At 39.9% G+C, this 27,834-nt stretch overlaps 1 protein-coding gene across 1 annotated transcript in view; it reads left to right on the top strand.

Moving 5' to 3' along the window:
* KIT (KIT proto-oncogene, receptor tyrosine kinase) overlaps positions 1 to 25,236 on the top strand; it is a 58,161-nt gene extending 32,925 nt beyond the window's left edge. The window contains exons 7-21 of the mRNA XM_067297150.1: positions 636 to 751; positions 6,595 to 6,709; positions 7,985 to 8,178; positions 9,286 to 9,392; positions 9,485 to 9,611; positions 9,874 to 9,978; positions 10,067 to 10,177; positions 11,779 to 11,929; positions 13,772 to 13,860; positions 14,205 to 14,332; positions 17,649 to 17,771; positions 20,535 to 20,646; positions 20,743 to 20,842; positions 21,503 to 21,608; positions 22,796 to 25,236. Of these exons, the coding sequence (XP_067153251.1) occupies positions 636 to 751; positions 6,595 to 6,709; positions 7,985 to 8,178; positions 9,286 to 9,392; positions 9,485 to 9,611; positions 9,874 to 9,978; positions 10,067 to 10,177; positions 11,779 to 11,929; positions 13,772 to 13,860; positions 14,205 to 14,332; positions 17,649 to 17,771; positions 20,535 to 20,646; positions 20,743 to 20,842; positions 21,503 to 21,608; positions 22,796 to 22,921 (1,810 nt within the window). The 3' untranslated portion in view covers positions 22,922 to 25,236. The remainder of the gene's footprint in view (positions 1 to 635; positions 752 to 6,594; positions 6,710 to 7,984; positions 8,179 to 9,285; positions 9,393 to 9,484; positions 9,612 to 9,873; positions 9,979 to 10,066; positions 10,178 to 11,778; positions 11,930 to 13,771; positions 13,861 to 14,204; positions 14,333 to 17,648; positions 17,772 to 20,534; positions 20,647 to 20,742; positions 20,843 to 21,502; positions 21,609 to 22,795) is intronic.
* The last annotated feature ends 2,598 nt before the right edge of the window (positions 25,237 to 27,834 follow it).

Here is a 27,834-nt window from a genome sequence, read left to right as displayed (position 1 = left end):
TAATTTTAAAAGATCTTGTAGTTTGTGTGCCTTACCACATTAAGTGTGGTGCGAAGTCAGCTAACTTAGATTTGGAACAGCATTAAACTAACCACACCATTTGAGGGACTGATGTGCCATGTACATCATGACTTCTCTACAGGATGACATTGCTGCCTAATAAGCAAAAATGCAAATTTGAAGTTATTCATGTGTGGAGACTCACTCCACCACCAGGGCATCGTGCTCTGGACAAAAGGTTGTGCTTTTATTTCTGCTGTGCACTCTAGTTCTCTTCTCAGCCCTGGTCCTCCAGAAGTCCAGTGGAGCACCTAGCACGTGTGGCCTGGGTTGTGTGTCTAGGTTCCCCCTTCAGCAAGTAAAGGAAGAGAAGGTGGCATGTGCATGGAGTCCCAGCCTGGTACTGAGCTGTGACATAGTCAGCCCACACATCTGGACCTTAGATACGGGAAAACTTCTTCTACGCTGTAGAACAAACACAGCCATAATGTATAGTAAGAGTGTCTACATGGATGGTGTGTGCAGGAGGCAGCACACTAATAGTTCACATCTTAGCTTCCTCTGTGGGAATACCCTGGGCTGATATGTTCACCACACATTATGAGCATCAGTAATGCTTAATTTCTTCTTTGCAGCTACACAAGTGAACTTCACCTTACCCGATTAAAAGGAACAGAAGGAGGCATTTACACATTCTTTGTGTCCAATTCTGATGCCAGCTCCTCTGTAACATTCAATGTCTATGTGAAAAGTAAGTAAAGTGAACAGTCTGAAATATTTCATTATCACAGTCATTGTATTTTATACAACATAATGTATGCACAAGATGTCACAGTGTGGTTCAGCATATGAGACGATGTCTGACGTGAAGCACGCATTGTAAAACTATTTAAATGTCAGGATATAAAAATGTGGAGTACTCACACAGATCCGCCTACTACCCAGCATGACCTTACATTATAGCAAGTATGTTCCAGAGGTTACTGGAGAGCAGATAGATAGTTTATATAGGAAAAAACTGTAGCACCCAGAAAGTCTCAAAAATAAGCATGTACCATAAACCTTTGATAATTTAAGGTGGAACAAGATATACAGGGATTAGATATATAATTTGTATTTTTGGCAGCCGAGTTAAGCTATTAATTGTCTTTAATTTGTTTGAGTTGTATGCAGAATTTGAAAGCTTGTCAGGAGAATTATTCACTTGTGCCTTTTGGCATCTGAATACATCTATACAATAATATAGATCTACATTATTTTAGAGAAGTCTGCATAGCTTGAGAAATGTGCAGGCTGTCATCTTTAGGACACGCTTTTAAAAAAGGAGCGTCAGTCTCAATTCCAAACAGCATTCTTCAATACAAAAGCTAAACTTCAAAATAAATTAAATGAAACCTTTAGGAATCTCCGTCCTTAGAAAAGCCATCCCATAAGAGAATTTCATGCTCTCACCAGACAAATATTGGTAGCTGCTAAAGGGCAAGCTTAAGAAAAATTAGATCAGGAGGGGACTGCAAGCAAGCTGGAGAAACTAAGGTGAGGCAGGCAGCGATGCTTTCAAACCCAGCATTAGGAACTGTATAGGAAATGAGTGAATATGCCGCAAATATAGTTCTATGTTGTTACACTTCAGCAGCAATATATCCTTCTCTGGGTATGAGATTATGCAGAGGATTGTTGAGACTTCCACAAATGCACTAAATTCTAAGTATTAATTTCTGAATTCTTCCCATTTATCACTAACGTGATATTTGTAGTGTCACCATTTGCAATGCTGTAGTTTGGGGCTAGAAACACTCAGGCTCTTTTTGGAATATGGCATTTCTTCCTTGATCTGTGAATGTACTCATTTGTATTGCTGTGCCTTTTCCATTTCTTATCTGTGATTTTTGAGATGAGGGCACTGGCACTGGCCTCAGATACCCTTCACCACCGAGGATAAGTGTGGGTCACAGTCACAAGGGGTATTCCACTGTCTTAACAGACTGGAGGAGCAAATTGGTGAGCATAAAGTTTAATTCCTGGGAAGGAATGAGAGGAATTGCAAGTTGCCAGTGAGCTACCAGTTCCCATGAGGCTGGATGGTGTTTTCTGCCTTGTGGCATCATATGTGTTCATGCAGCAAGGGCTGTGGGTGCTGAGCGCTGCGGATGGTTTGCAGTCTGTCTGTCAGCTCTCCCAGGCTCTGCAGGCTGCCTGGGTGCGGTCTGGGGAGGATAACCAAGAAAAGCAGTTTTTCCATCCTCAGGTATCAGTTCTCTGTGCACAGCTCCTTGTTGCCACTTTTTAGGAATCTGCTAATTGATAAAAGCTGACAATCCCTGTGGGTCATGGTTAGCAAACCAGGCTAGGAACAGCATGGTGCGGCAGAACAGCCAAGGCGGGAGAGAGCATAAATGAATTAGTCCTCCTGAATGGTTTGTGCTGACAAGCAGCAGTATTCACATCTCCTTCCTTCTTCCTTCAACTACTGGTCTTATAAGTAGTAAGGGCTCAGTCCTAAAAGGCAGGGAGGACTTTAGCCATCTCAGTAGAGCCCTGGTGACCATGCACTGCATCCCTGGATGGATTACAGATATTGCTAAAATGGGTAATTTGATGCTCTTGACTCAAAAAAAAGTTTCTTTTGGCATTTTAACTAAACTACTGCAAATATTTTTTAGTTTTGAAAAAGGGGGTGAAATAGATTGATCCTTCTAGTGTTTTGTTTTTAAAAAAAATATCCTCCTGTTTTCAGTGGCTCATACAATGCTCATCATTTAGGTACGAAACACAAACAGCATAACAACACAGCATATTATTTGAAATAGCAGAGTAACAGCCAAAGGCGAATCATGTTTGGGTGTGTCAGATACTGATCTAATTGTGTGTTCTGACCTGGTATTGTAGTCAGTGGGGATTTTGCATAAATTGCCGGGATGTGGCTTCTGATGTTTACACATCTGGCTTTGGCAAGTAGTCAGCAGAAGATAATCAAACAGGTAGAACAGGATTCGTAATCAGGAAGAGACTATCTTCACATAAACAAAAATCGATGCTGAAGCAGTTGCTGAAGTCTTGTGCAGAAGTACTTGCCTTCAATTTAAATACCTTTAGCAGTTGCATATGCTAATCTGAAACAATACTAAATTGCAAAAAAAAAAAAAAAGTAGTTAGTCACAGTAAATGTGACATAAAGTAAGTAAGGAAGGAGTTCTAAAATTAGGAGCCAAAAATAAAATTACAACCTGACAAACAGCATTCTGAACTGAGAGCAATTAAGAATTGTAGAAATCTCCAGAGTGGCAAGCTACAATGCATCTAGCAATTAGTGGAGGAATCTTCAAACTAGCATGCGAGTTTAGTGCAAAATAATATCTGGGCTTAATTACAGTCAACAAAATATTATCTATGCAGTTCAGGCTCGTGCTGCAAAGAGAAAAACAGCAATATTACAGATCACCTGAAGCCAAACTCAACATTTTTCCTGTCATTGGAATATATAGAGAACATATGCAAAGTCACCATGATATTATAAAAAGATTCATTCCAATCCAGAAAATGTTGCTCCAGGAAGAAAGCCGCATCTCTTTGACTGTAATGGTAGACAAGAGCAATTAAATGTTACTTTTTAGACACTTATTTTCCTATGCTAATGATGAAAAAAAGGAAATTGATAATAAAAAATAATTAAATCAACAATGTTATCGTACAGAGCATTGAATTAAAATAGGAGCAGCCTCTTATAAATCCTCTTTGCTTCATTCAGACTCAACATCAATAAACACTGAGAAGCAGTTAATAAACTTAATGAAATTAGAGGTTTAAGACATCTAATGCCTGATTATGAAAGAGAATATGCATATATACCGAGCAATTTAATGCAACATTAAATATTTAAAGGGTTAAAGCCAGAGCAGTAAGCAATGAATAGTCATTAAGAGCCTGTCTAATACCAGGGATAATTAGACAGTGAAAATCATAAAACCCAGCACAGTAAAATCTCTTTCAGAGAAGATCATTTAGTGACAGCTTTGCACCTCTGGTTGCCAACGCTAGCCTGTCTTTGCTCCCGCTCAGCCTGGGGCACCTACGCTCGCTGAAGGAGGACGAGTCCCCACTGCTGGTGCAGGTGCAGCAAATTGCACGTGGCCTGAGCCAGCCCATGGCACTGGTTGGGCTGACCGTAGTAGCAGCCTCCTCCTTTCGTTTGAGTAATGGCTCAGTGGGCTCTTTGCTGCTACAAGTGAAAATACATCCCTTAACTTCTCTTAGCCAGGGAAGCTAGAGAGAGCGACGGGGAGAGGCTAATCGTGCTTATCACCACATCAGAGCCCCTCACAAGGGTTGGCACCAGTGAAACTGGTCTCAGGGCAGCTGCTCTCACAAGGTTTCTGCAGAGCAGCTTCCCATGCCCCGAAGGCACAGACGGACACTGTTTGCGCGGTCCTCTGTCACCGAGCCGCTCCATCGCGGGGCTTCCTGGAGGCACTAACCACACGCAGCCTCTCATCTCCGCCGGCTGCTGTGTTCAGTAGGACACGTCCACATCCACGTTATTTCAACCAACGCTAAGCTCTCTCTGCCCGTGTTCCAGCCTGGCTGGACGCGAGCCAGCTCCAAAGCAGGAGCCACATCAGCTGCATTAGTGTGGCACCGCGTTTGTGCTAATGCGCTCCACTCTGGGGCTGGCGAGCGGGAGCAGGCCGTATGCTGGTCGGGGCTGGCTCCCATCTAGCAGGTTTGACGTGTGGACCCATGTCCACGAGACGCGCTCGCTCTCGGGTCCCTTGTTAGGACTGTGCCAACAGGCTTTTATTGTGCTTGGTTTTTGCAGCGGAAAAGTGTCTGACTAATGTGGGCATTTTGGTTTCGTTCACTCAAAGTCAGATGTTAGATGCAGCCCAAATCTGGCATGATATTTTTCCCATGGCTTAGTGTTCATTTTTCTCTCATATTTGGCTTTTAATTTCTCTCATTTCTTGAGTAAAGTTGGATTGTTACATTGCCTATTACACAGCACATACCTAAAGGAATTCTTTATATGTGGATATTAGACAAGCTAATTAAAATTTCAGAATTCAGCCATTTTTAACTGAGTTTCAGAAAGTTGAAGAACATCTATTCCATGAACTCTCACATTGTGCATTATCAAAAAGTCCTGCACCAAATGAGTAGCGTTGAAAATCCATCTCAACATTTTGCAACTATGTTTGTTTTTTGATGGTTTGCATAAAACACAGCATGCAGATTTAGAAATGAAAGAACATTCGGTTCCTGTAACATGAGTCATGCGTAGATGGTACATGATTGAGAATATATGTGTGTTTTATTGCCTCCAATTTAATCAGCAAGTAGAATTTTCATTGAAAACTCATGTGCAGTGCACACAAGTCTGTATGCAGCTTCTATCTGAGGTAAATCTGCTTTTCTCCACTGTAGTCAGTGCAGCTCCACAACTTTCCAGGACATTAGAAGTTGGTCCTACATTTTTGTAAATTCCTATTAACTGATAATGAGCTTTTAATCTGTACCTGTCAGTTGAGCAATATCTTTGGAATATAGTCTGGTTCTTCCATTAATATCTTTTTCATAATTTGAAAGGAATCTAAGATAGGTATGGGAAATCAGGCCTCTAATTCAAGTTCTCTGTGAAATAAATCTTCCTAGTATTCGGCAAACTGTGTTGTTGGTCCACTTGTTTTTTTATAGAGGTCTGTGACAGAGGACTAATGTCTGTTAAGTCTGTTTTATTGCTCTGTTTTCCTGCCTTACTCAAAACAGCAGCTCCTAAAACAAGTGCAGCAATAGTACCAGCGCAGCACAGCAGAGCGTCCCATCACCGGTGGGGAATCAGCTGACTGAGTTGTTTTGTAAACTCACAGAGCAATCATGAATTATAGTTTAGAAAGCCAATATATTCTTCCAAATATTAGCTTCCTGAATGTGCAATGTTTCAAAAACTTAGCCAGTCAGGCATTTACAGAGTGGTATTTTACCGGGACATGGGTCAGCCCCGGCATCGGGCACCACCGTGGGGACAGGGACGGGCCATGACTGTGGGAACATGTAGCGTGTTTCTGACATCTGTATAAGTGCTAGTTGCGTTGCACTGCAGTTCCTTTTCTGGCTGTGGTGATAGTGTTTAATAAAAAGGGCAGATGTAGGGGAGATGTGGTTTGACAGATTTAGTACACTTACAACTGTGAAGAAACTGTCCTTTATACATATTAGTAAAGTCATCTGACACAGGAACTGGAACTGCATTATCGTTCAACAACACAAACTTCTTTGGTATATTAAACTCCTGCCTTTGCTGTTTTAGGGACTTCTATCGAACCAAATATATAGTGGAGGTAAAGTATTCTTCTGAAATCCAACCAAGCATTCAGTATAAGAATTTGAATATATTTTCACAAATTTGCAGATAGTCACTGCTAGCAGCAATGACGCAGATGAGACAGTTCAGGCCCAGACACCCTTGAACATGTAAAACTCAGTTCACTTGAGTAATCCCATGGATGGTAATGCACACAAGTTGCTGAGGTGAAGAACAAGTGGCAATGCAAATTTTCTATTCCCCTAATATATGACTATCATTTGTGTTTATTGCAGCAAAACCAGAGATTCTCACTTTGGATATACTTAGCAATGATATTCTCCAGTGCGTAGCAACTGGCTTCCCAGCCCCTGCCATATATTGGTATTTTTGCCCAGGAACTGAACAGAGGTGAGTTAAGTAACCAGAGTCTCCAGAAATTGTTCTAGATGTCACACACCCAGTTTATAATTTAAAACTAAGAATGTAAAATAACTTGGTAACAGGTATGTTCAAATGTTGCGTCACTGTTTTTATCATTTCAGGTATTGCATTGTTTACAGTGGTTTGAGGGGAAAGGAGGAGTATGCTTCATTACTCCCCGTTGCATTCACCCCTTGAAGGGGGGAATAATCAACATTTTCTGCTGTGGAAAAGCAAAAGCCAAACTTTCTCTCTGCTGTACACCAGCAGACTTTGAAAGGTTTATATCAGCTTGGCCCCACCTGACACACATTTTGTATGTAATTCATGGAATGACAGTTGCAGAATCACTTGTGCATATGGCTGTTATCTTTTGTTTTATTGTGTAATGATATAATTTTTCAAGACACAAAGTAATTAGATTTCTATTCACATGCATATGACAGGGTAAACAAGTCTGGAATTATTAAGACTAAAACCTGATGTCTAGTTACCAGGTTTCCAAAAAGACTGTAGAGTTTCATTGTGAAGTGAATATTTGTGAAGCATGTTTTAAGATTTTCTTTGACTTCCACTGTGGGCATAGATCTCATACTAGCAAGTCACAGATTTCCCACCTACGTAATTTATCTTATGCCTAAAATAATTTTTATTTTCCTTGTTTTTTATGTAGACAGTACAGTTTTTATCTTAACTGTGTGCTCATATAGTTGTTACTTTAAAAAAGAAGATTGCATACTTTTAACTAGTTCATGGACTGTTTCTTAGGAAAAAAGGTGGTGGGCAACAGCTTGAAAGAACAAAACTGGCTGTTTTCTGGCCACATATAAGCGTAGTGGTGCTGCATGTAAGTCATGGATATTTTGCGCTGTAATAAAACAATGCTTGGGGCAAGTCTTCAAGAGTAGGAGAGGATCACAACTGCTTGAAACTAGAGCTGAAGATGCAGGTTCGACAGTGCAAAGGCCATCATGGGCTTGCAGACCTGTAGGTGTTGCTAGCCAAAGGAGAATGCAAAGACTTGTGGTGTCCATTTGGGCCAGGTTTGATGTATGTATCGATTTCACCCACTGCACAGAAGAGAATAAGACATTCTGAGTAGGCTAAGTGTTGGGGATAAGATTTTCAGCTCAGTCCTTTTGTGGAGCGGTGTTGCTTATTCAGCTGATGATCAGGCAGGGACTATCTAACTTAACAGCGAGACCTGTCATTCATTCCAGATAGTAATTCAGAGCAGGTAATTGTCAGTGTTGTTTCTCCCAGGTGTTTTGATTCACCAGCAATATCCCCCATGGATGTGAAAATCAGTTACACAAATTCCTCAGTGCCGTCCTTTGAAAGAATTCTGGTTGAGAGCACCATTAACGTCAGCATGTTCAGGAGCACTGGCACCGTGTGCTGTGAGGCCTCCAGCAACGGGGACAAAAGCTCGGCTTTTTTCAACTTTGCTATTAAAGGTAATGGCTAGAGCGAATGAGACTACAGCATAAACCACAGTTAATGTTGGTGCCATTCAGCTCTTTCCATCATAAGAGAATTAATACTTTCAGTGTGTTACCTTTGCCATAATAAAGCTTATGGTACTGTGTCTGAGTGCATGATAACATATTAAACTACATTTTCTTACTGTCAATGCATTACTTTTCATTTTTCAATAAATACCGTGGTATAGTCTGTTAACTGCTCCAAAGCTGCAGCATGACTGTTAGCTGGTTTTCTTCTGTCTGCAGTGTGATCTAGCACAGAGATAAACCACCTACAGCATTACAGTGGGTTACTTTATCTCTCTCTGCCTTTTTCTTTTCCTGTCTTTGTCTGTCGTGACTGTTTAGGCCATCAGCTCTTTCAAGGAAAGACTGCATTTTTTTCTGTTTTTTACAATGTCTCGGGAACATGGAGTCTCAGTCTTGACTGGAGCCCAGAGGCCCTGGTCTTGTAAAAGAAGCAACAACATCATACTGCAAAAGTGCTTAAGGGTTTTGTCATTCATAGCAATATTTGTGGGTTTGCAAAAATAAAAAAACACTACAACCCAGGTGAATTGAAACGTGTTTGTAAATCTTCGCTCTTCTTTGCAAAATCAAATGTTCTGCTTTTTTCTGTTACACCCAGGTATGGCATATAAACAAGTAAGCCAAATTTGGGGCATATTGATTTTATTACAGTGGTATTCCTTTACTACTTTGCACAACCTCTACTTGCCAGGAATATGTTGTAGAGGTCATACTTGGAAAACTGGATTTTAAGAAAAGTCCCACTCATAAGCTTCTGTCTTTAATCTATCTTGACCATGATCATGTGAAAGCCCTGCGTTAATTGGTCTTGGTTTCATGACTTCTAACTTGTTGAAGCTGGGACTGGTGAAGAAACAAACTGCATGGTTCCTATGCCTTCTTAGAGTTCACTCAGGAAAGTGATTCTGAGGTATTTGGAGCACATCTGGGAAAGTAAAAACCCCAAACTTTGTTCAACATGGAAGAATCAGGAAAAGATTTTTCACCTGAATCTTTTTAATATCGTTTTTCTTACTCAGTATTTAAGCGGAATTTTCTGTTTCTTTACAGAACAAATCCGTACCCATACCCTTTTCACACCTTTATTAATTGCATTTGGAGTAGCCGCAGGACTGATGTGCATCATGGTCATGATTCTGGTGTACATATATTTGCAGGTAAAATTAGAAGCTCCTTTGCCTGATTTGCTAAAGTGTATGAAGCAACTGCAGATGCTTCAGTAGTGACAACCATCCTCTTTCCTTTCCAGAAACCCAAATACGAAGTTCAGTGGAAAGTTGTGGAAGAAATAAATGGAAACAACTATGTTTACATAGACCCAACACAACTTCCTTATGATCACAAATGGGAATTTCCTAGAAACCGGCTGAGTTTTGGTTAGTTTAGATTTATTTAACTTCTTCTGCAAGATGAAGCCTTCAGGTCTCATAAAATGAGATCATGGTCAAACACAGCAGGGTTTTGTCAAAAAGACATTGCGCAGTAATGAACACAGTGATAATTGCTCGTACCTACCTTGGGAGAAAAAGCAAGTAGACATATCTAGAATAGCTTCCTTGATACCATAAAATAAAATGTTGAACCTTTTATGAAGAAGTGTTCCAAGTTGTAATGAAATATTTTGTTTGGTTTTATTAGGTAAAACTCTTGGTGCTGGAGCTTTTGGAAAGGTAGTTGAAGCCACTGCCTACGGTCTGTTTAAATCTGATGCTGCTATGACAGTAGCGGTAAAAATGTTGAAACGTAAGTTGCTGTAATATATTGTACAATTTTTTTCTAACTTCCCTCTGATAAGAGTCTTATTTACTGAATGTTGTATTTTACCTTGCAGCAAGTGCCCATTTAACAGAAAGAGAAGCTTTGATGTCAGAGCTTAAAGTCCTGAGTTACCTTGGTAACCACATTAATATTGTGAATCTACTTGGAGCTTGCACTATTGGAGGTAGGGTTATCAACAGCTTATTGATTTTTTTCTATTCCTTTTTTGTTTGTGGTCAGAAGGAGGAACCTTGTGAAGAAGAATCCAGTACTGTTAAGTATAGAAATCTTAAATGCTTGCTTAGGTGGTTCACAGATCATCATGGCTATCATCATGTATGGCTTAAGTTTTTTCTCCATTACCCTGTTTCTCAGGAATGAGAAAAGATATGTGAATTGGTTGCTTGTTGGCATCCAAGATGAAGTCAGCAGGCTTATCTTGTATCGTCCTCCAGTGTTCTGCTTAAACTCTTAGTGTATTTGTTAATGCACCATTGAAGTTACAAATCTAAACAATAAAAAGTTGAGAAAAGGAATTTCCCAAATAAATAGCATTGCACAGCCCAAATGTCTTATATTTAAGAATATTGACATTCACATTATAACATTATACATTAACATTATTAACATTAGTAATATGTTTATTTTCTGATATAATAAAAGCTATAAAACAGCTGAAGTGTCAATACAGAGTGGATACAGCCCTATTCCTTAAGAACCATAACGCTCGTTTTTAATTTATGTGCATTTTAATAAAAAGATTACATTCTTTCTTACACAAATATTTGCTCTTCAGGTTTTTGTTCCATTTTTCAAAGAAAAGGAGCTTGTAAAAATTCAGGGCTTTAGGCAAGCACAACATTTCTCACTTTCACATTTAATGGTTTAAAAATAGGATGAAGCAATTTTGTTTAAGAGATCAACAAAGCAGATTCACTGGCCTAAGTGCATATCTATTTCAGACAGCTGCAAAATCATGGGAACTCTAAGAAAATCCTGAGATAATCACTGTTTTTGCTATTATAAAACCTATAATTATTAAATGCAGAAAATAGAAATAAACTGTTGAGGTTAGGAAATGGTGGAAGAGAGTAACCTCGCAGAAGAAATAACATTCAGCATGATTACACATTCAAGTGTCATAGCTGTAGTCATTCACTCAGAAAACATATATTTGATCTATAAACATCCGCACTGGAGATGACTTGATTCTCCTTTTAGATTTCATTTTAATATTCTAAGACCTTGTGCAGTGTGGTTTTCTGTCTCAGCAGGCTGTTCTGTTTGAATGATTTTTCCTATTATACTGCAGAATATAACACTCTACATCATTTCCAAAACATTACTGAAGAAGTGTGAAGCTCTACTGTAAACAGAAGTGAATCAAAAGGATTAATGTTTGAAGCTTGAATTACTCCAACGTTTGGAACAAATAACTTCCTTCAGGAAGTGAACAAAATCAAACAGATGTGTCTGGCCAGAAACATTATCATATGAAGAGAGGGAAAAAGACTTATTTGTTTAATTTTTGTATAATTCAATACTATTGAGGGGGAAAAAATTAATTGGGAGTGACACAGCTTTAGCTGGACAGTAGTTACTGATCTGTGAAAGGGAGGATGTGGAGGTTACTCTTCTATAACTTTTCAAGTCTAGACAGTGTTGGGTAGTGTGATTTTTAATAGTCTAGTTTGTGTGTTTAGCTGAATGCTATTTCTATATAAGGTTTTTTTATGCTTTGAAAACAATGCTCACCTGCTTTCTCAACCTCACATACATCTACAGGTCCCACTCTGGTGATTACAGAATATTGCTGCTATGGTGATCTTTTGAATTTTCTGAGGCGGAAACGAGATTCATTTATTTGTCCGAAACATGATGAACACACAGAAACAGCAGTTTACGAGAATCTTTTGCATCAGGCAGAGCCTGCAGCGTAAGTATGACCTGCTGAAATGAACCTGCGTTTTGAGAAATACAAAAGGAGGGGATATCAAAGTTTATTAGCGATAAGAAATTTGGAGAAACCTTTCCTGCAGCAGGCTTCGAAGATTCTTTGCTGTGCAAGAAAACAATTTAATTAAAGAGATCATTTGTACTGTGGGTGGTTTATTCTAACAGAGCTCAATTCATTGTATGCACTCTGTGTTTTACTTCTTTATCAAATTTCCTGTAGTTATTTCACGCAACTCCTTGGCTCTAATCTTAATATGTATTTGTGTTTATCATTGCTGTTAATTGTTGGCAGCACTCATTTAGCAGCTTGAATGACAATTCCCCCAGTGTTGTGGTGTTAATATTCTGAGCTCTCGTAAGTTCCTGCCTTCAGAAATGACTTTTTACAATAAAAACAGTGTCTTACTGTATTAGAGGCAAGCTGTCACTGATAGCTCACTAGATTTTGTGATAATACAACCCATGTCACCATTCTGAGATTGCTCTTGTACTTTTATTTTGTAGTTACTTCATCTGTATATTTTTCACTGTTCTGTTTTAGATACAAGCGTGATGTTCTCTCCAAGTACATTTCCAAGCAGATTTCCTGCTACCTCCTTCCTTTTAGAAAGTAAAAGAGAATTAATTTGCCAAAACTTAGGGTCTGTTACAATAACCTGTCCATTTTTGGTTTTAGTCTGTGTGTGGCCTCAGTGGGTCCATTACTCTGTTGGCAAACACAACTCGGAAGAGCCAGTAAGTGCCTTAGGAAGTACAGTTCCTTGTCCCAGCAAGACATATTCATAGCGAGGCTGTATGTGCCATGGCAATAAGTGGATAGTTCATGGTACCACAGATGGATTTAAAGAAATGGCTCCTTTTCATTAGGAACAGGAAGCTGTGATTTTCCACAGGTGTGTGTCCTCTTTTGAGCGGAAGTTAGAATCTCACTGCTTGAGCGTACTTTGTAAATTGAGGTAATAACAGCGGAGCATTTACCAAATTCTCATATTAGCTTTTACTGTAAAGCTGCAGCTGTTAAATGCTCCAGAAGTGTTTGTGGTTTGGTGGTGACTAGAGCTATTGGTGATCTCATAACTACTTCCCATGTTAGCTCTGTGGCTGCAGTTATGTTCATAAAGTAAATAGGTATCTCAAAATAGAGAAGGGCTATCTATATATGTGAGTTCTAATGGCATGTTTTGTTCATCTAAGTGAAAAATGCTGAAGCCCATCCATTGTTTCTAAAGGTGCCTAACTTTGTATTTATAAACCATATAGTATGAGAATCTGTACAGATGAATTATAAATAAGAAAATAAGCAATAAGAAAACTTAAATAAAAAAAAGTAGGAGATCGCTGTCCCAAGTCTTGGCTGATTCTTTGAAATCTAAGTGAATCCCCTTTGGAACTCATGAAGTTCTGAATTTAACTTTTTTTTTTTTTACCATTTTGTCTTCTGCATTTCAATTGCCACTTGAATTGCTGAAATACTGTGATAGAAGTTGGCCTAAGTGAAAGAAGGAAGCATTAGCAGATCCTATGAAACATCTGGCCATTAATGTATAGAGACTCTAGTCTCGATAAGCAGTACGCATGTGAAAGGTTTTGTTTGCTTACCTGAGCCAAACTCCAAACTTTGAGATGCACTGTAAATTCTCCTGACAGCCCTCTCTTTCTATATAGGCCTTTTCTCATCTTTTTTAGACACCCATAATTTTCCAATATTATTAATTTGTAAAGCATTATATTCAGAATGTTGGCTTAATGTTCGCTTTTTCTTTGAATGGTTTTTGAGACCTTCTCACTAAATGACATTTCATTTCATCTGCTGCCTCTGCAGTGATGTTGTCAATGAGTACATGGACATGAAACCAGGAGTGTCATATGCAGTCCCACCAAAAGCTGATAAAAAAAGACCAGTGAAGTCTGGTAAGTACAATACAAGAAATCGTATCTGCACTTGGAGTGTAGAGAGGAAGGCTTTATGGATTTTTTCAGTTTTAAAATACTTTTTTTCTCTTGGATGTGGATAATTAAAACCCATTGATATGAGAAGGATTAAAAAGAATAATATGCTAAATTATAATGTCTTGTATTTTTCCACAGTTACATGGAGTACCAGGATTATTTTTTACTACTTGGCAATGGGTTATTTGTGTGGTAGTTTAGTCTGGTACTTGTTCAGATCATTGTTTCGTTTAATGTAAAACAAATCTGTTTCTATATGATTATACATAGTCCACTCAAAAGCTGTTGGTGTTTATATTGCGTAGGATCCTACACTGATCAGGATGTTACCCTTTCTATGTTGGAAGACGATGAACTTGCTCTAGATGTTGAAGATCTGCTAAGCTTTTCTTACCAAGTAGCAAAGGGCATGAGCTTCCTTGCCTCTAAAAATGTAAGTTAAAAATTTTCGAGAGCTGAACAGAATTTAGATTTCTGATTTCCTTTAGCATCGCTTGTAGATTTTTAATGTAGTCCACATGTTTAAATGCTGAATATTTCCACTGTGTTCTTTGTAACAAGCACTGCAAACTGAGATGCTTCTTCTGATACGTGAAGCTTTGGCTAGTCTTGAAGTTCTGTACTGAGAAGTGCTCGTCTGCCAAAAGTGATTTTTCCTTCTGTAAAACAGAACATGGCGCGTACAGTAGTCAACATGAAGCAATGCCGCTGCATATCCATCGTTCAGGCTAGTAGGATTACAGGCCTCGTTCATGAACAGAAAGTGGTCATAGAAACATCAAAAGAGGAGACAGATGAGAGGAACTGCAGTGAAATATGTTTGCTGCACCCTGAAACGTCGCTGATTAATAATATCGCGTGTGGGGAGACAGCGGGTGCAGCTACCCTTCCTAGTTTGGATGGTACCTCTTATGGGTTTGATCTTCAGCCCTTTGTTTGTTTCCTGGAGCACACAGATAGCCTCATGAGAACTCCTTACGACTTGGGAGACACTGAAACCCATACAAATCCCAAGGAGCTGTTTTTTCAGAGACTTCTGTGGTGTGTGGGAATTAGATGGCATTCATGAAGGAATCAGATCCCTAATGTTTGGATGCCTTCAAAAACAATTCAGTCTTGAAATTTTAAGATTTATTCTCTATGGCACCTCTGAAGAGTTTGCAAACTAAAGAACAGTATGAAGACAGCTGAAAAGCTGTCTATTTGCACAAAAAAGTCTTGAGTATCTGTTAAGTTTTAAACAGTGCCACAGTTCATACTTCTGTCATACAGAATACTGCTTTTAGAGAAGGGAGTTATCATGCAGTGTGCTTTTTTAGTGTTACAGCTTAATGTACAGAATACATATATATGTTTTTTTAATTTTCTTAAAAGGTAAAATCAGCCTAGAGACTCACAAATGATCTTCATTGCCTACACTGAGCATAATAGGCATTCTCTGGGTTTCACAGGAGGGGTTTTGCATATCAGAAAGGTATTTGTACAGAACAGTAGTCTTAAACACTGCATAATTATGGTCTCCCTATGAAGACAAATGAAAAATGCCAGTTAACATGTAAAAATAAAAATTGTAGCTAATATAGAGACAGGATTGTATAGTTGTACCTTGGATACAGTGCCAAAAACAACTTAACCAGTTTAAGGGAAGTAAGGTAATACAGTGATCCTGTGTTAATAGTGGGAAGTGTGGCCCTAATTCTGCTCCAGCAGAAGTCCGTGTTGAAACTGGCACTTACAAAGTTGAGTGTTTCTTTTTTTTTCCTGCTGTTCCTCCTTCCAAGCCCTTTAGCTTATTTTTCAGCTATTGTCAGCTTCAAAACAGGCCTCACAGGCAAATACATTACATTACAGATTTTAACAGTCTTCACCAGACTCCTACATTTTTCGCTGTTCAGGACAGGTGGTGCTTAGCACACATGTTCTTTATTTGTTTTCGTATAGATAGCCCCAGAAATTCACTGTGCATCATTCCTGATGAATGCTTTCCTTATAGTCTTTTCATTGATGGAAACAGCCACTGTGTCAATGAGTAGCAAAGGCAATAATGAGTGTAACATCACATCTCAGTGAGGTTGGGAAGCAACATGTTGTATCTGTTTGACAGCCCAGAATTAGGGGCCTTATCACAGAGTTAAGTTACTCTGTGGTAGCAAGTTCCTATATTTGGTCCTCTTTGGTCGTTGTGTTTATTCATACATGCCCTTAGCTGAAGCTAGTCAATGCGCAGTTGTTTAGGCGGGGGGGTAAGTTGCCCCAGGTTTACCAAAGCAAGCCCTCAGAGAAGGGGGGCCCGTGCGGACCAGCAGCGCAGAGTGCCCAGCTGCTCTTTTGCAACATGTTTGCGTGTCAGGGCTCAGAGGCATAAAAGTGTCTCTGTGGGGGAGTCAGGATATGAGTCTTTCCTGGGGGTGTGATGCCCTTGATGAGCGCACAGTGCCTTAATCACAAGGCAGTTCTTCCTCCAATGGACAAAGTCTTTATTCAATAAAAAATGCACTACTTTTGGAGGGGTTAGGCAGAGACTCACTGGATATATGGCCATTTCTTCACTTTACTCCTTCAGTGCAATTATGCTGTTAGCTTTCCACATGCAAAGTGAACAATATTTTGGACTGGGATTTGACCAAGACAGTAATTGTCATTAAAAATAGTTCCTCAGCGTAAGTGTGCAAAGGGACAGAGAATAGGTTGCTTATTGCAACCTGCAGTTATCATTTGCTGACTTTGAATTGATCAGCTCTTCCGATATTTTAAGTCATTTTTGCATGGAATTCCTTAAATTTTGTATTTCGAGGAAAAAATGAAGGGAAAAATTGAAGCATCTTCAGCTGTTTGTAGACAGCTGTGTCCTGCCTATTATATACGATCAGTAAAGTAAGAGCTTAAGGCTGTGCTTTCTGTAGTAGATGGAGAAAGACAATTCTGTTAAAGAGCTACCTCATTTCATAAATGCACATAAATGCACTGCACAGTTGCGTAGAAAGAAAATATGACTCCTGGTAAACTCAACAACCCTTCTATAGCTGCAGTTACAAACATGTGCATACTTCTCAAATGAAAACTGGAAGATAAGCTAGCTAGGTCATTGAACACATCACAGTGTTCATTAAAAGATACTGACGTTTGAAAACTTACAGTATTTTCAAAGGCTTAGAGCTGCTCATAAAGCTCTCCTAGGCAGGTGGTGACTCTAGTCGTCCAGAGGAGTATTTTTGAAATGGGAGTGAGTCTCCTAACTTGTACGCTTTGAAATTGTTACCATGATCTTCCCTATTTTCAGCTTTTCAGCACTTCCCCCTCATCTACAAGCCACTGGGCTTAATAAAGGGTTGGAATTGTTTTAGAATCAAGCCACATTTGCCCCTTATTTGTCTTATGTTAGGAAACAGGTCAATGATTTTTTGATAAAAAGTTCAAGAAAAAATTCTGTCCTCAGCATAGAACAAGTACATTAAACTTTAGCTGCAAATGTGAAATGTTGGAAAATTTAAAGTGACTGCAAGTGGTCTTTTCTAAAAGAAATGCATAGACAACCTTAACTACGTGGATCAATAGCGTGATAGTAAAGATACTACACCAGAATTTTTAATCTTCTGAGTAAGCTTTTTAACACATGGCTTCATTATGACTTTCAGCTTACCAAAAATGCATAATACAGTAAGTATATAGCTAAGAAAACATGCAACCAAGCAGCAGTGCTTTAAGGATATTATAAAATAACTTCATTTGTTTGTCTGTTTGTTATTTAGTGCATTCATAGGGATCTGGCAGCAAGAAATATTCTCCTCACTCATGGTCGAATAACAAAAATCTGTGACTTTGGCCTGGCAAGAGATATAAGGAATGATTCAAATTATGTGGTCAAAGGAAATGTAAGTATATATGATACTTAATCCACCAATTTTAAATTTGGGGAGTTCCTCTATATTTTCTTGACTTGCAGAGAAATCTCTTTCTTAGTTAGACCATATCTAAACTTCCCAATTTTGGTATTTATCTGTGCTGATCAGGCCAGAACTGTGAAGAGGAGCAATTCCTGACCTAGATAAGCGTGCTGACAAATGTTTGGTATATTCATGCTGCTATAATTGAGAAACCATGCTTGTAACTGAATATATGTTATACTAGAGGAGATGCTTTTGTTGCACCAATATAAAGCGTAGTCTTTCTGCTATATCTGAACATAATAAAAGTTACAACTCTGTGAGTACTTCTGGTAGACCAATCCTAAAAGTAATTACTTGGAAACTTTTCCTCTGGGCATTGCTGTTTTTGTCCATGACTCAAAAAATGTATTTTAAAAATATCTAAATAGCCAGCCTTTTGCATCCTCTTCTTTGTTATAAAATGTTACTCAGACAACAGAAATGAGATTCTAGAAGTGTGAATTTATTGGTTAAGGTAGAGTGGGAAGCACAGAAGCCTTGATTTTTCTCTGATTCCATATACTTACTCTAGCCTTTTATGTGTAATAAATATGGCTTTAACTTGCAGCCATAGCTCCCACCCTGTAATAGGTAAACATTAGTTGGAATGAGACCCAATATTTTGATGAGACAAGTTTAAACCCTCCTATGCAGAAGAGTATCAATTACACTAGTACCTACTAGACCTTTGCAGAGGTACAAAGGCACTTTGAAGTGATGCAGATTATACTGGCAGTGCTTGAAGTCCCCTTTAAAATGCAAGAGCAGTAAAAAGAGCCTTACTGCAAAAGAAAATTAAGCCTGTCTATGGTTAAGCTGGAGATGTGTGCTGGGAAGGTGATTTGCCCACAGGTATTTTGCATCTCAAACTGATTTTTGCTGTTTATGTTACTGTTTTAATTCCACTTCACATATGTGCACCCATCCACTGCCTTCAGAGCACACACATTTTGATTTGTTCAGTTTTTCAAAGAAATGAAGATCTGTGTTCAACAAAGCAGCCCTCCCCGCTGCCCCCCATCTGATTGCTCAGTGGTCAGACAGTCAAATGTTGGCCTCTAGTTAAGGGCTTGACAACACAAACCGCAGGTTACCCATCCGGGCTTTTGTCAGGCTGGAAAAGAAAGAAGATCCCACGCTTGAGCATTTCTCACAGATGTTTTTTGCCCCTCTCAGTTAACCTCGGTTCACGACACCTCAGGTGTCTCACATATCTCTGCTGTCCCCCAGCAGTCCCTCAGGTCCCAGGCAACCAGAGCAACCCTATTTTAGGCTGCGGGGGGTGGAGGGAAGGTTTTATTTGTTGTCTTCAAAACCAGTGTTGGTGCCAGCTGTTGTACACCTGGAAGTTGAGGTTAGGGAACATCAGGAGCCCAGATAATTCAGGAATGGCTCTCCCGGCAAAATACTCAGTGGCATTTAGTGTTAAGAAGACTGTTTTCAGGCTCAGTGTCAGGTCAGGAGTTGCTTGGTCAATCAATGCACCTAGGATTGGGAAGTATAGACCAGCTGCTTATGAGGGAAGTGGGCAGTAAGTAATTACGTTTTACTTGTCTTGACTATACTTTAAATTTCCTGGATTTTACTTAGCCTGAAAGGGTCAGAAGAGGATAGGCGCCTGGAGAGAGAGGAAGCAGTGGCTGCAGGGGGCATCTGGTAGCATCTGGCCTGATCTTAAACCAGGTCAGGAGTGCTGGGACATTGCTGGCCTGGACACTGCTGGGAGGCAGCGCCTGGACACTGCTGGGAGGCAGCACCTTGACAGAGCTGGGAGCCTGGCCAAGAAGAGTGCTTGCTATCTGCATTGTTCAGGACATAAAGACCTCTGGTTGCCTCTCTGTTGAGCTGCATGTTCTTACAGTTACCTGAAACATTAGGCAGCTGATGAAAAATCCTACCTGTCCTCCCCCTGATTTCTTCTCTTTTCCATTTATCCCCTTTCCAAATCTGTCTCCTTCCCTTACAAGACATCAAGGCTCTTCTCTGTGATATGGTTGAAATATATGTTTGTACATATTGTTGCAAGATCACTTAAAAGGAAGAGGTCTGGTTTCTTCTGTTGCAGGACAAGTGCTTAGGACAGAGGCTTAACTGGCTCCCCCAGTCAGACAAGGAAAAGGGCAGAGTAGGGAGAGGAAAATGGAAGCAAATCCAAAGGCTTCCTATGCTATTTACCCTTTCTTCTGCTCCAGTTAGCATTCCTGAGGAATGTCTGTTCCCACATGAACCTCTGAAAATTGTCAATATGTATTTTTTCATGTGAATTTTCAGTTTTTTTCTGATATACTGAGGAGCTAAAGCAGATGTTTTAACTGAGTATGTGGACCTTTTCAGTGATAGCTATGATGGCCAGTCCGCAAAAGGAGGCTTGTATGTTTGCATAAGGAACGGTGCCATGTTTATACATACTCTTGCGCTCTGATTTCCTGCCACCCCTTATAACCAGACAAAGGGAATCACACAGTATACAGAAAATCAGAGTGCAAGGAGCTGCACAAGTTTGGTGGACCCATAGAAAGATGGATCAGTAACCGTGAAGCACTTGTGCTTCTCTCTGAAATACAGAGATTTCCATTTTTGGCTGGATACTTCTGTTATTTAATTAAACAAGTATTCAAAGCACATATTAAGTATAAAAAGTTCATTTTATATTGTTAAATTTTACATCTTATGTCCATTGTCTTACTTGAATCTCTTTTCCCTGGAAAGGCTCGACTTCCTGTGAAGTGGATGGCACCTGAAAGTATTTTTAATTGCGTTTACACCTTTGAGAGTGATGTCTGGTCTTACGGAATATTGCTGTGGGAACTCTTTTCTTTAGGTAAGCTGCTTTGAGATCTGTGGTTTAGGAGATTTGTGTGCATCTTGATTTTATTCCTGATGCAGAGATGACGTTGCTCGCTTGCCCTCTTAACAGGAAGCAGCCCGTATCCAGGGATGCCTGTGGACTCCAAGTTCTATAAAATGATCAAGGAGGGATACAGGATGTTCAGCCCCGAGTGTGCACCACCTGAAATGTAAGCAAGCAGCCAGCACCTCTAATCACCAAATTACCAGCGATGACGCAAAGGAAGGGAAGCTGCCATATTTGTATTAAGACTCTTCATACTGCTCCATTGTCTTTAAGTTCCTTTCACATTTTAAATAATTCATGTAATCTAGCTAGTGTAATACATGCCTGTGTTGTTGCATACAGTGCAATACACTCTTGCCTTTTAACATCTGATCATTTTGCCATGGCATCTGCTCCGTGTCACTCAAGTATTGACAGATTGCAGAACATACTAAACATTTTTATTTCAGATAAAGCAGTCAGTAAGATGTATCATCAAAGTGTACAACATCTGCCTTTGTGCTGTACTTCCTGACCACAAGGGACTGGCCACTTATCTTCATTAGGAGCCATCCCTCATTCACTGTTTTGTAAACAGACTGGCACTTAGCAAGCTGTCGAAGAAAACTGTGTCCAGAGCCTCTCCTTAGTATTGAGTCCTTTGTTGTCATAAGCTGAGGTGTTAACAGTACTATTTCTATTCTTACAAGCCATTTAAACAAGTTAAATGGTGAGACCCGGTCACACTTTTCTGTCTGTTCACTCTCTAAAAGTAATAATAGAGGCGAGACAACAGCTCTCAGAATTCCCTCATCAGCAGTACTTAATTTTAGTATCTTTGCAGGTATGACATAATGAAGAGTTGCTGGGATGCTGATCCTTTACAGAGACCCACATTTAAACAAATTGTCCAGCTGATTGAGCAGCAGCTTTCAGATAATGCCCCCCGGGTAAGCGTGGGCTCCATATGGCTCATCAGTCTTTTGGGGTCAAAACTGTTTCAAGCAAGACCTTAGACTAGAGCTGGGAGAAGCAAAGGACCTAGGCGCTTCATGAGTTTTCCACTATTATTTATGTACTTTTGCACTGTGAGTTTGGGTGGCAGGAACTATCTCTGTGCTACTCACTTCTGCTTTGTTGCGCCATTTCTCCCCAGATGTGCAATAGTTGTCGAGGCCCATACGCTGAAACAGGTACCAGCTAGACAACAGTCTTTGCACGGTTTGATGTTTCACGCTCAAAATATACCCACCACAGCAGTTTTGATGATACAAAATGCAGTGGTACCTCATAAATTCATCATATCCTAAACTATGAAAGTCTCTATTTGTCTGGGAGAAATCTCAGAAATGAAGAATATTTAGCTTTTATTTGAAAAGCTTTCTGGACAAAGGAGTTGAGCTTTTTCTGCTATTCCATCTCTTCTCAGTTACTTCACCTAGCTATATTTATATAACTTTGGAGGTATGTTGTGACAAACTACTTACTGTATTCACTGCTCTTTGGACCATTCTCTAGTAAAACCTTTTCTGAGAGGATAACTGGATAAAACAGTCTGAAGAAAAAGTTGAGGCATGTCAGAGACTGGGATTTTCTCTCACCATGACATTGTGCGTTATTGGATTTTAAAAAAGGAGGTTTATAATCTGGCTTAAAAATAAAGCTTGTACAGTCTAGATGTTGTGTTTGGACACAAAGTACATGGCTTCCTGACAACTTGAGAAAAGAGGAAACTGAAAGCTGTTGGTGTTCAATTGCATCCTGTAGAATATTTTTGGCAGGTGCAGGCATTACTGAAACAAAAGCAAGAATGTGAAGAAAATGTTAGTGATGTTACTGGGTTAATTTTAACAATAACCTGAGCTGCGTTTTTTTCAAACTTAGCTTAAATTTAGTGTGCAGTTTTAAGCTGCAGTGTTTTTAATAACCGAGATTGAGGTTCTTAACTCATTTAAAGAGCAGTTACGCCCAAGACCTTTTGAAACTTTCTTTTTATATTTGTGCAGAAACATCTGAGTTGGATATCTTTCACACATACACATAGTATAATGGGAAATTGCTAGCAAAGGAGCGCTTTCTGAGTGTACATGAAGGGAGCATTCTGCAAAATATTGACAACAGTGTTTGGGCTCTGCAGGTTTACGCAAACTTTTCAACTCCACCTTCCAGTCAAGGAAATGCTACAGATCACTCTGCGCGGATTAATTCGGTGGGTAGCAGCGCTTCATCAACTCAGCCTCTCCTGGTACGCGAAGGTGTTTGAAAGAGGAGTTGGTGTCTGGAAGAAGAGGAGCCCAGATGGATTTGCTGTTTGTATTTGCCGGGGGTGAGAGAGGGATGACTTCAATAATTTCTCTTACTTTTACTCACTACTACCACTGTGTACCTGAATTGTTGTTGTAATACTGTCCTTTACCACACACTGTTACACATAAACTTAATCTGCCAAGCACGGTTACAGGCATCATTGCAATGTTATCTGAAGCTGTATATATGTTGCTATATTGTGTGTATTTGCAGTAGAGAGCCAGATCTGAAGAAAAAAAAAAAAAAGAAATCCTGAGCCAGGGTGTGGAATGAGATGACTACAGATCAAACCAAATCTGCAGCGGTCCTGCTCTGGATCTGTGCCTGGAAAGCGTTTCGTCATTTTCTAGTTAACTTTATTTTGCTGGATTTAAGAAATAAATTAATGTAAAGCTAATTGCTTTACAAGCTCCTTTCCACATCCAGCCGTGCCTGCGAGCCTTTCCCAGGCAGATACTGCAGGCTGGAGGCCAGTGAGGGTGCTGGACATGCCAGGGCAAGGGAGGGGAAGGGAACGAGTCCCTTCTGCCGTGCCACGGTCTGTATGGCCGCAAACCCTCCCAGGCACTCTGGCCTTCGAACCAGGTGCCGAGAGGGTAGCGCAGACCTTTGCCTTTGTACCCCACCTGTGCTGCCAGCCTTGCAGGCTGGTTGCAGCCGTACCACGGGGATATGTCCTGTGTCTGTCTGCCCCATTTCCGGCTGCGGGAGGAGCTGCCAGTGCCTGGGTGTCATCCCGAGCGGAGCCAGAGCCGGGAGCCCACAAGCACCCTGCACCCCGGCTGTGGCAGCCTGAGGGCTCAGACACTTGTTTTACTGATAGTTGCATCCAAAAGTGGTCACCAAAGATAGATGGGCCCTGCTAGATCGGTCAAAATACCGGAGAGCCGTTTATAATAAGCTGTGTGCGTGGAGGAGAGACTGTTTAACGAGTCATCTTATCTAAAGGAGAGCAGCAGCAGAAAATCCTCTCCTGAGGGCCCTCTGTTTATCTTTCCGTACCCAGGTGAACATTTCTCACAGACAGGCGTGGATAGCGCTAACTGGAAAGGGCTATTCCTCCCCCCCACGCCCCTGTTGTTTCATCTTTCTAGCTCCATCATAGTGCTGGGACCATAACGGAGAAGAAGAGCTTAACTGGGAAGCACTGAATTTTTAAGCAGGACAAAACAAAGCATACCTTCAGTCTTGTTTTACAGGCAGGAGGTGTTGGGGTCAGTGTCTGTTGAGCCCAGGATTGTGCTTAAGTATTTTGTAACCCCTTTTCTTCCCATCAGAAACACTGCTAGTTCTTTTCTTCCTTTGTTTTCATCACCTATAAATTAGTAAATGCATTGAGAGGAGCATTTCAGAGACAGAGTACTAGTTTAGTACCTATTTATTTACAATGCACTTAAGCACTCTGTAATTTATACTTTACCAGGATTTTGGTTGAGTTTACATTCATTTTAAATGTGTAACTAACTGCCCAAATGCAAGATAGTTGTAAATACACACACTGGTAGTATGTTTTAGGTTATATGGAATACCACACTCTTTAGATGACTGTGCATTTGGTTCATTGTTACAGAAATTTGTCTTTCAGAGCTAGTCAAAAATCAGCCATTTGCACTGAAGTTACCTAGGCTGTTGCACCTTTCCAAAGTTAGCCAGTTGTTTGGAGGCACTCTTATGCATACTTGTTGTTGAGCATTTTCAGTTTAATGCTATAAAAGCTCTTTTGTAGTGTGTTGGCTTTCAGAGCAACTGTAGACAAACTAGTTGTTATAATTATAGATGTCTCGGTACTTTACAGACACTTAGCTGAAAGAGGTTTTGGGTTTTTTCGTTCTTGAAATTTATATTTTTATAATTTGGGGATTTTTGAAACTTACTTTGCAGTGGCTTGGTGTTTTGAATGGTTTTATGCATTGTTTTTGTAAATATGGAAATGTAGCAATAATGTCTTTTTGACTATTCTCAGTCCTTGAGTCTCAAAAATATTTTTTTATATATATATATATATATATATGCAAAAACTATATGTATAAATATGTAAGTGTTTGAAAGTTTATGAAACACTTATGGATATGTTGCTCAATTGTAGAATTGCAGTTCAAAAAAGTTCAAATAAATTTGTAAATGTATTCAAATGCTGCTGTGTACTATGTTAAGATGGAATATTTTCATGTAAGTCTTAATAAATTCTTGGGTTGAAGCAAAATCTCAGTGTCTGGCCACACAGAGGTAAAGTTTGGAAATCTGAAACATTTTGCAAATGTGTGCTGGATCAGGGAAAATCTTGATGTTTATTCTTTATGAATGTTCTTTTCCTGTGAGTGCATGGGATAAATACTTCGACAATCGGGTGCAGCTTTATTTTGTAGGAGTTTGCAACTAGAAGATTGAGCTGGTAGACAGCTGATGCAGTCTGTATGACATGAATAGGAGTATTTAAAATTGAACTAAAATATCTAAATGTTACTAAGGGTATGGTCTTAAAAGCACTTGGAGCCAACTGAAGACTACAGTACTGCTGAATATTCCCTCTGCGTGTGCACACATACACGTACGCACGCACCTTACGCCCTCCTGTACGCTGGCACTAGGGCTTGTGCTGGGCTGGCTGTATGCGATGCTACAAGGGAGACGGTGTGACCATGCCACCAGGAGCCGAGCAAAGTTTATGCAGTGGGAAAATCTGGCAGGGCTAGCACCACTTGCAAAAACTGCCTCCTCCATTTCACTGGGAACAGTCCTATGCAAGCCTGGGCACAACCCTATTTTAGCAAGGTTTTTGGGTGCTAAACAGCTTTGGAGAACATGCAATTTTATTAATCTGTCTTCTTTAATGAGTCAGTTCTGCTGCATCATGTTGTTTTCCCACAGATAAGAGGTGTTTTTAATGGCCTACATTTTGGAATGTCTGTCCTAGTGAAATCAGAACTGAAGAAGTGTCCATGAAGCTTCAACTGAAAAATGGGTAGCAACTGCAATATACACCTAGTGCTGCTTGGATTGTGGGGGGTCATAAAGTCAAAGGGGAAATGTAATGGTTCCCTGGCTGGTCCAGCCACACCACATCGCACTGGGAGATCCTCTGCTTTTATCCCCACTGGGAAGCTGCTTCATCTGCCCAGACTTGGCCCTGTGCTGCAATAGGCTTTGCATCAGCATGGTTGATGCATGATTTAACAGTAGGTTCAGAGCATTTTTTTGTCAAACTTCCTTAAAAAAAAGTCATTTTCCTATTTTCTTATTACAAGGCTTGCAATGATTACTGCCTCCATTCCTGTTCATGGTCACACACACCATTTCCCTTCCCACTGGTGACTGAATCATTTTTCTATGCCAGCTCTAAGCAATTGCTTACATGGAAAGGGACATCAGGAGGGCATTTAATACGTATTTTAGCTGTCCTCCAAAGCATTCTTGTACCCAGAAAGAGAAACTAGCACCATGGTACCAGCAGCTCTCCATGGACCATTAGCAAGGGCAGTTTGGGGAATCTCAGCTGTAACATTCACTTGGCCAGAAACAGAAGAAAAAAATCCCACTATTTAGTGAACAGTAGGGAGTAACTCTTCATTTTCTTTACAAGTGAGAGAAGAAAATAGCTGTAGTCTCTGTGAGAGAGATGATGATACTGGAAACACTCTTTATATGGAGTTACTGACCAGTATAATATACATGCATCTCCGCCACCAGTTCTGCAATCACCAAACTAGAGGCTTGACTGATAGTAAGAAACTGAGTGCTGAATATATACGATGCATCATCTTTGTTTAGTGGAAGCAAGAGAAATGATGACTTCGTGACCAGTTATACCTGGAATCTCTCTTTCTCCCTTAAACAATTGAGAGCTCTGAAAATAAAATAATTCAGTTAATCCACACATCCAGAGCCTATAGGTCAGAAATAACTATTAAGTCATTCTTACCCATAATTTAATATATCAGGCAAAATGAAGCTTGTCTGCTTGTAGGCTCTGACAGCCAAGCGTAGATGTTATGGTGGAGAGGGAAGCCCATTAAGGGATGCTGGATATAAGAACAGCTGGCAAAAGGATGCAAAAAGAGAGATGTCAGCATGAAAATGGAAAATTGGTAGCTAAAGGCAGGCCAACCAACTGAGAGATGAGACGTGACCCCAATCTGTGGTCATTCCGAGTTTCGAGATTTTTTTTTTGTTTAAGATTCTCCTTACGTCTGGACCCTGTGTAGGTCTTTGTGGGGATTGTCTGTAAACGGAGACAAGCTGCTCCTGGACAAGTCTCCAGGGAATGACCAGTCATGTCCTAGACTGAAATGTTTACAGCAGTTGCTCCAGAAGTTGGACAACAGCACTGTGAATTATACGGTGTTATAGTCTGAAACGGCGACAGTGAAAAGTTTCCCACTGCCTGCACGTGGATTAGAAAACTTCCTACTTGTTCTGTGGGGAGTTCTGTGTCTCCAGATACAATTCTGTATCTTCAGAAAAGACAATGAGCCATTGCACAGACTTTTTAGCCCCTGGTTTAGAACTGAAAATACAATATAATAAAAATATGAGAATGTATTCTACAGTTCTGTTGTGGTTTCCAGAAACTTCTGTAGCTATAAATAATGGTTACTGATGGCCATCCATTACCATTTTTCCTGAGCACTAATTTCTTAAGACATTGCTCCATAACTAATAAGTTCATCTTCAAAAAAAATCACTCTGAGGCTATGTTTTCTGAAATATTGTCCATATTTCTTAAATTGATTATGTGTGTGTCACTCTTTCTGATGGTTATTTCCATCTGTCAACTGCCAACCAGGCATAAAGATGATTTACTCTACCAGCAGTGATTTCTTCAGTGATTTGATTTTCTATCCCTGTCCTGGAAGTCATTTTAGGTAGGTT

Source organism: Apteryx mantelli, chromosome 5 (assembly GCF_036417845.1).
Source record: "Apteryx mantelli isolate bAptMan1 chromosome 5, bAptMan1.hap1, whole genome shotgun sequence".
Classification (NCBI taxonomy): domain Eukaryota; kingdom Metazoa; phylum Chordata; class Aves; order Apterygiformes; family Apterygidae; genus Apteryx; species Apteryx mantelli.
This window is presented reverse-complemented; position numbering and strand designations above follow the sequence as displayed.